Source organism: Gadus chalcogrammus, chromosome 14, assembly GCF_026213295.1.
Source record: "Gadus chalcogrammus isolate NIFS_2021 chromosome 14, NIFS_Gcha_1.0, whole genome shotgun sequence".
Classification (NCBI taxonomy): domain Eukaryota; kingdom Metazoa; phylum Chordata; class Actinopteri; order Gadiformes; family Gadidae; genus Gadus; species Gadus chalcogrammus.
In genome coordinates this window covers 9,892,544-9,900,885 of record NC_079425.1, presented here as the reverse complement: position 1 = coordinate 9,900,885, position 8,342 = coordinate 9,892,544, and the positions used below count along the sequence as shown (strand labels likewise).

The window sequence follows — 8,342 nt, the reverse complement described above, 5'->3', positions numbered from 1 at the left end:
TATATATATATATATATATATATATATACATGGATTGATGGATGGATGGATAGATCTGACTGGATGGATCTGACTGGGGATATGATAGGTTAATTCACTTGAGGTGGTAAACAGTCTGGTAATGTTTTTAAACTGTTTATTATCTTTCCAGAAGGACTAGGCTACTTTATTTTGAGATGTCCCTGGAATCCCCATGTTTCTTTCTAAATAACTAACTACCATTAGTGACTAGAATCATTGTATCACTTCTACACTGAATTGAATAAATGCAGTCCATCTGACCTTTAAAATTGGCTGACATTTTTAAATATTTATCATTGTTTTTAAATTCTTAAACATTCTATGTATTCATTTCTTTAAAAAAAAACATTTTTAAAAAAATCACTTATTTTGAGAGCCTCTACCCCAATTTCGTTGCACTTTGTATTCTGATTCTTATTCATAGTTACCAGTATATATACCAATAAATATCGAAAATATATATGTATATATTTTTAAATGTACACACAAATTATATTCGAGGCTAATTAAATAATAACCGGTGCTTTAGCCCCGGATATTATTTTTAATGTTTGGGTTCACCCCAGACACTTGGGTGTAAGGCATTTCCACTTCACTCCAGGGCGCTAGATGGCGAACATGCGCCTGTATAGTAACTTCAAGGTGTTTGTCATGGTCACAAAGAAGAACGAACCAGCTCTATTTCCTTAATAGGGAAAATCCAAGAATCGCTCAACGGTTGATATTGCAAATAACGTTGTCTGTTGATATTACTACGAGGTGACTATATATCCTAGCCAAAACATCAGGATCAGAAAGTAGACGTCAACGGTCATTCGTTCCGTACATGGATTATGTTAGACTGGGTGAGTGTTTAAGAGACGTCTTTCTAGCTAAAGAAAGGGTTAAGCTAACGTTACCGCTCCGTGGTGTAGACGTTAAGATGTCATTAGATTGGGAAAAGGAAATGGCATTGTGTTTGGAGTACTTCGACAGGTTGATGTCGTAATATAATTCAAACGGCTAGTCAGTAACTTCGGTGTAATGTCCACACTTTCATCAGTTCATTTTAGCCTTAATTTAGATAATGCTTGGATTATAGGCGTAAAATGACATCAAACAACATAGAAGGAATGGATGTTACTTTACCCTGGTACTGGTAGTATGAATAATCAGGGTTAACCAATGCAGTGTTCCATATCTTTAACGTTGGTATGTTGGGTTAACTATCATAGAGATACAAAGCATATCTAATTCACTACAATCAATTAGGCATTGTTTTTTTTGTATTCACAGAAGATTATGATGACAATTGAAAGATCCAGATCCTCCCCTGTGTTTGGGTGATGGCAGCTCGTTCACAGTCATATGACAGTAACTCCAGTGACACTGACAACTGGGAATACAGAACAACAGTGGACCTCGCTAGCTCTGCAGAAGTCCGAGGTAAACACCTGGCTCCACACCTCATCTCTGACATCCGGTCACCTTTGGTATAACCAGCGTATACATTATCCTTATTAACTCTTCCAATGTTAAGAAGCATGTAGCTTTCCATTTTTGTATTTGGTGATCTTTGGTGATGATAGACTTAGTTTCTTCCTTGATCATCTTATGATACACTTACACTTCACAACATAGTAAAAGAAGATGTAACTTATATTGTATATTGTATATTGTTGTTTTATATCCCGGAATTGCTCACTAGTAACTGTAAGTGAGGAGATTTGTGACTGTATTTTTCACAGTTGGAACAAACCTTTGCTCGTTAACCTTAACCCTGGGGCTAATGTTTTAGATTCCTGGTCTGAGAACAGTCAACATTGTTATAGTAAAATCCTTTTGCAAATCCTGACGTTCCGGGCATATTATCATAGGATATTCATTTGCTTAGTGTTATGTTTGTCCTACTTTTTTATCACTTTTCACTATTTTGATGGTGCCCTGCCAGCCTCCATTGCTTTCCAGCTTTGTCCTGCATCTGTCCAAAACCAGTTTCTATGTATACAAATGACGAGGTTGCATACGATACTATTTGGATGATTCGGAAACTAATAGACACTACAGCCATTTGATTACAAGGCCAGACAATATCTGTCTATTTTTATTTGAATATAAAGCCTGCTAGCAGCAGGCGTAGTTTGTGAGCTTAATTTTCATGATACCATTCTATTCTGTTACTTCAAGACCATAGTCCTATACTTAAGGTTTGGATTAGGGATGTTCCTTACAACTAATTGACATTTAGTCGACCTAACAAAAAATAGAACATGCCTAGAAATCAGTGAGAATTGATGACGTTAAATGATGCCGCAATGTGGGATTTTTAGCAATTTACCTTATTGCCGTCGGCTCTAATGGAATATGGTGCCAATTAGTTAGAGGTTGTCGAGGTTTAGAAGTTTAAATCTAAATAATCATTTAAAATTAATCATTGTCCGTCAAGAGACGTGATAACAGTGATTGATTGGGTCTTTTTTGCTCTCCTCCTAAACGTTACCGATCTGCTTTTTGAGTGAGCAAGCCGTTCACGTGAGCATTCGTTGGCTCAAACTCCCTGAGACATGAGTTAATATATCCGGCGTGTCATGGTTTCTTTACTGTAGGGAAACAGACTGAATTGATTGACATTTAAATGATGTGTCTCCAGAGTGACCAGAACAGCTGAGCGCCGCCGTGTGTGCTCAGCAGAGAGCAATCGTTCAGCGGCAGACCGAGCTGCATGCATGCATAGTTAATCTTCCTTATCTAATTAAAAACGTCTATTAAATTAAGTCATTAAAAAGGCCAACGTATTGTTATAGGCAGCGAACCTGAGCGCAATTACTGATTGGTATAAAGAGCGCTGTGGACAATTGTGAACCGTGTTAAATTACATTTATAAAATGAATGATAAGATGTTATGGGGCACTAACGTTGGTTAATAGGGCCTAGTAAAGCATGGTCTCATTCTTTTATGCAGTCTTAATTGTTGTTGGCCATCAAGTAGTTTCTTCAACCCAGGGAATGACTGATGGTGTGTGTGTAGATGTGGTATGCGCAGTAGTAAGGTCAGTGTTTCTCCACCTACACAGGCACGTGCAATTGACCGCAGGCTGATCAGCAGACAATGAACTCTCATGGAGCCAGCGGCGGCTCGGAGCGCTCGCGTGGCTCTGAGCGCTCACGGGACCAGCGGCGCTCCAGCGACCGCTCCCGCGACTCCTCGCACGAGAGGGAGAGCCAGCTGACCCCCTGCATCCGCAACGTCACCTCCCCCACGCGACAACACAACAGTGGTGAGGACTTGGACGCAAATTAATCTTTTTTCCAACCAGGGGGTGCTTTTAAATATGGAGATTTTGCTTGGTTATATCTACAAACAAAAATGAGTATGCAAGATATATTAATGTGATGCATTTTTGTTGATATATAGATGTTGTTGGTGTCTGATCAATAAGGTAAAGGTTAAAGGGGAAACGTCACTTTCGGCTATGTTGTAATATTGAGTGTAAAGAGTGATTAGTATACTCGTGTTGTTAAAATATCGCTGTCTGCAAAAAACATTGTGCCACGATAAGTGTTTTTTAAAACCCGTACATGAAGCAGAGCTCCTAATACAAGTTGACGTTTCCCCTTCAAGACCAGAAATAGAATACGCCTCAACTTCTTCTAATTCACCCACCCCAGGCCGCTACAATATTAACAAGGACGTGAAATGATAACCGGGCTTGTACATCAGAACGCATTCTGGGATTACTTTGACGTCACGATGTACAAGCCCCAAACCAAGAACAACACTCACTCAACACACATTAGAACATTATTTGTGAAGGGGGGTGCGTGAGTCGTACTGGAGGAGGGGCCATGTGTGAGTACATCAAACGGCAAAGCGTTTGGAAAACACCGCTCCACAGTCTGTCTATAAAACGCATCGGACGAGTCATCGGCAGTCCACCCGTCTTGTCCCCCCCCCCCAGAGCGCGAGCCCGGCCCCTCCTCCTCCTCCCGGCCGGGTAGCCCACGGCCCCAGAGGGTGTCGCCCAGCGGCTCCAGCAGCAGCGGGCTGCTGAGCAGCCGCAACAGCAGCCTGTCCAGCACCGAGGGGGCCTTCAAGAGCCTGGGCGTGGGCGAGATGGTGTACGTCTACGAGAACGCCAAGGAGGCCGCCGCCGCCGCCGCCGCCGTCGCCGGCCCGGGTGCCCGCGGCGGCGTCAGGGGGTCCGAGAGGGTCACCCTCATCGTGGACAACACGCGCTTCGTGGTGGACCCCACCCTCTTCATCGCACAGCCAAACACCATGCTGGGCAGGTGAGGCAACGCCGCGGAGCTCAAGCAGGTCACTGTGTAGACCATCGGGGCGGGGAAACGTAGAGGGAGTCAACCTTCTGGGGGTTTTGCACCCTGCGGTTAGCCGAGAGGCTTTGATTATTTTAATATATTTGTGTCGTATTACATAGATGATGTTACATTACATAGCTGGCTAGTTTTTTTTCCCCCCCGTTCAGTTATCCATTGTTAATCCCCTTGAGTATATAGTTTCACCACTAATTACCTATGGGAGAAAACGAGTCCAGTAGTGGTAATTGTTAGTTCTATACAAAAGAGAGTGGAAAATGATAGCAACAATAAACTCAAAACCTGCTTCTTCCAGGATGTTTGGCTCGGGAAGGGAACATAACTTCACGAGACCCAATGAAAAGGGGGAATACGAGGTCGCCGAGGGGATAAGCTCAACGGTGTTCCGGGCCATCTTGGTAGGTCCTTCCGCTGGGTATTCTCACTGTCTTCCACATGAACCGGTCCCTCGGATCGCCTTACTGCACTTGCGTTTGAAGTGACATGTCATTGCACATTCTGAACCCTTTTCTGTGAATTGTATGATTGGCAGGATTACTACAAATCCGGGATCATCCGGTGCCCTGATGGAATCTCCATTCCTGAGCTGCGCGAGGCGTGTGACTATCTGTGCATATCTTTTGACTACGGCACCATCAAGTGCAGAGACCTCAGTGAGTATGCTTTCATGGTGGGGTTTATTCCCACTTGCCGCTTAGACATTTAGTTTTGAACGAGACTGCCAACTTTTCATATAATAAAGAGTCAAATTCATATAATATATAATACAATATTTATCATGTTTGTATAGCTGCATGAAAAAAATCGATGTAACAAATGATTCCAATCTCTCCGACGCAACCAAAAAAACCGCACTCAACAGATCAAATTGCTAACACATAGTTGGATCCCAATCAACTATAGCTGGGCTCATGTTACCAGTCCTATGTGCAGGGAAACGCAACGCGTTAGTTTCCCCGTTTTTGAGCACGTTTTGAGCAACACGGTGTGCGCCTGATTATTGATTCCTGCTGGCCCCCTTCTCCATTGGCAGGTGCGTTGATGCACGAGCTGTCCAATGACGGCGCGCGGGGCCAGTTTGAGTTCTACCTGGAGGAGATGGTTCTGCCCCTAATGGTGGCCAGCGCCCAGAGTGGCGAGAGAGAATGCCACATCGTGGTGCTGACCGATGATGACGTGGTCGACTGGGATGAAGAGTACCCGCCACAAATGGGAGAGGAGTATTCACAAAGTGAGTGTGTAGCCCTGTTGGTCAATTATGATAAATCATATTCTTTATATAATGTATTAATTAAAAGTTCGGAACACGTTTTGATCAATGCTGTTTTACTGTAACCTTCAATTTTAATTTTATTTTTCAGTCATTTACAGTACAAAACTGTACAGGTTTTTTAAGTATATCGAGAACAGAGATGTTGCCAAATCAGTGTTGAAGGATCGGGGCTTGAAGAAAATCCGATTGGGTATTGAAGGTACGTTGATCTAAGTTTTTCTCTTGCCATCATAAACCACTACTGTGTGTTGGTTTAAACATCCTCTCCTATTGAAAATGTTTTATTACACATTTAGAAATGACTTGTGTGTAATTGTAAATGCAGCAGATTTTTTTCTTTTTCTGACAACTTTACAGTAGTTAAAAAAGAATATTTCCCAAAAGCTAATTATGCATTTTTTTGGTTGCCCTACAGTATCGCAAACCTTTCTTATACCAAAGACTGCTCCACTGATGAAGCTGGTTATTGGTTACCTTCCTAGCGAGCTTTAATGCAGTCCAGTGGGGCAGCCAAGACCATAGCAAAGAGTGAATGGTTAACAGTTTCTTACCGAACAGCATCCGGCTGGCTTTGTATTACTTTCTTTGACACTCAGTTCCTCAAGTGCAAAAGTGTAGTTGAAAAAGTGCTGACCCCGAATATTCCGATATTTGTTCTTCAGGTAGGTATCCGAATCTCATTCAGTATTTGAATGCTTCAGGGGTTATTTTGGCAGGCAGGGAAAGATATGCAATATGAATGACCTTGTTTTCATTATACTTTTTCTTCTCAAAGAATATTTAAATAATTATTCACAAAACCTAAGGAATATTCAAATTTGTATTCGGGGGCCGGCCCTTAATAGGAGTAGGATTGGCAGGTCTTCCTAAGCAGCAGTAGAGTATGTCATTGAGCCGGTAATGACCTCTAGTGTTTTTGCTGTTCCCAGGCTACCCCACCTACAAGGAGAAGGTGAAGAAGCGTCCGGGGGGCCGCCCGGAGGTGATCTACAACTACGTCCAGAGGCCCTTCATCCGCATGTCCTGGGAGAAGGAGGAGGGCAAGAGCCGCCACGTGGACTTCCAGTGCGTCAAGTCCAAGTCCATCACCAACCTGGCGGCGGCGGCGGCCGACTTCCCGCAGGACCAGATGGTGGTGCTGCACCCGGGGCCCCAGGTGGACGAGCTGGACAACCTGCCCAACCAGCCGCCCAACGGGAACCACTACAGCCACAACTACAACAACGAGCCCGAGCCCGACGCCCCTTCACCGGCACTCTGAGGAGAGGAGCCACGCCCTCTGCCTGTCCCTGGGTCCCTCTCCCTATCCCTGTGTCCCTCTCCCTATACCTGTGTCCCTCTCCCTATACCTCTCTCCCGATCCCTGTGTCTCTCTCCCTATACCTCTCTCCCTATCCCTGCGTCTCTCTCCCTATATCTCTCTCCCGATCCCTGTGTCTCTCTCCCTATACCTCTCTCCCTATGCCTGTGTCTCTCTCCCTTTCCCTGTGTCCCTCTCCCTATACCTGTGTCTCTCTCCCTATACCTCTCTCCCCATCCCTGTGTCTCTCCCTTTCCCTGTGTCTCTCTCCCTGTCCTTTTGTCTCTCTCCCTATCCCCGTGTCTGTCTCCCCCCCCTCTCCCCCCCAAATTCCTCTCCTCTGCCCCAGCATGCTGCAACATGGAGGGCCAGGGGCACCATAACCATATTGCCTTGACGCCTCCTCAGCAGCCTTAGAGCCTCAAGAACCCGTTGGACTGTAAACAAGAGAATCCCTTCAAGGATGGGAGGGAGATGAGACTGGTGAAAGGAGGAGTTCTGGTTTTGTTTGTTGGTGTTTTGTTTTTTTACTTGACCAAAGGAATTTATTTTCAGTTTTGAAGTGAGCTCAGAAAATGGTTATTAATATAATTGTGATTTTAGTACTTAACAGTGTTTGATACTTTTTTTTTGGAAGGGGGTGGGAGGGGGGGGGGTGTGATGTGCACCCAGTTTGGTTTTTATGATCTTATTTCCCTGGGTTTGTTATGGTTTTCATTATAATTGTATTATTATTATTATAATTTTTTACCTCATCCTGGAAGGCCTAACTACTAGTGAATGTGCTTTGGGGAACAGTGCCAGCTTGTGGTTGCTGGATATGGAGTACATATATTGCGTTCACCTCTCAGTCATTATTTCCAGTTCAACACACCAAAGGTGTCTTACGTATCTAGTGATGGAGTAGGTATGGATTGGCTGAGTTTGATTATGCAACGCGATGCTCTTCCCATAGCCAACAGATACAGCAAGGATGCAGGCTGTTAGTGGTAAAAAAAACAACATTTTATTCAAAGCTTGAATTCATTGACAAATAAGTCGTTAAATAAAAACATTGTAATCACTTTCCCTGTGTTGTACTTGACCAGTATTTTAAAGTGAATTATATAGGAATTAACTCCCAATATCTGGGAGAAAGGATTGTCTTACATAATGTTATTTTCAGTTTTGTGTCTGCTTAGGGTTTCATTACATTTTAACTGTATTAAAATGTCATGGATTTACCTAACTGTATACGAGAATATGATGTGGTGCGTGTTTGTTAGTCTGGCCGTCTTGACTCGTGCGGGTGTAAATAATACGCTCACGTGGGCTCCTCCTCCCCTCCTCTCACACGGTACTCCGGTGGCAATCTCTCAGGACAGTCGCTCCTTGTCTTTGCGAAGGCCAGATGATGCAGGGCAGCCAACAGATTCCCGATGTCCCCGGAGG

The 8,342-nt window shown here is 43.9% G+C and overlaps 1 protein-coding gene across 1 annotated transcript in view; it reads left to right on the top strand.

Moving 5' to 3' along the window:
- Positions 1 to 675: 675 nt before the first annotated feature.
- Positions 676 to 8,342, top strand: part of btbd10b (BTB (POZ) domain containing 10b) — a 7,972-nt gene continuing 305 nt past the window's right edge. Inside the window, exons 1-9 of the mRNA XM_056608361.1 lie at positions 676 to 866; positions 1,297 to 1,446; positions 3,075 to 3,278; positions 3,960 to 4,290; positions 4,634 to 4,736; positions 4,871 to 4,991; positions 5,372 to 5,569; positions 5,700 to 5,810; positions 6,541 to 8,342. The exon at positions 6,541 to 8,342 is cut by the window's right edge and continues 305 nt beyond it. Coding sequence (XP_056464336.1) covers positions 3,110 to 3,278; positions 3,960 to 4,290; positions 4,634 to 4,736; positions 4,871 to 4,991; positions 5,372 to 5,569; positions 5,700 to 5,810; positions 6,541 to 6,872 — 1,365 coding nt within the window. The 5' untranslated portion in view covers positions 676 to 866; positions 1,297 to 1,446; positions 3,075 to 3,109 and the 3' untranslated portion in view covers positions 6,873 to 8,342. The remainder of the gene's footprint in view (positions 867 to 1,296; positions 1,447 to 3,074; positions 3,279 to 3,959; positions 4,291 to 4,633; positions 4,737 to 4,870; positions 4,992 to 5,371; positions 5,570 to 5,699; positions 5,811 to 6,540) is intronic.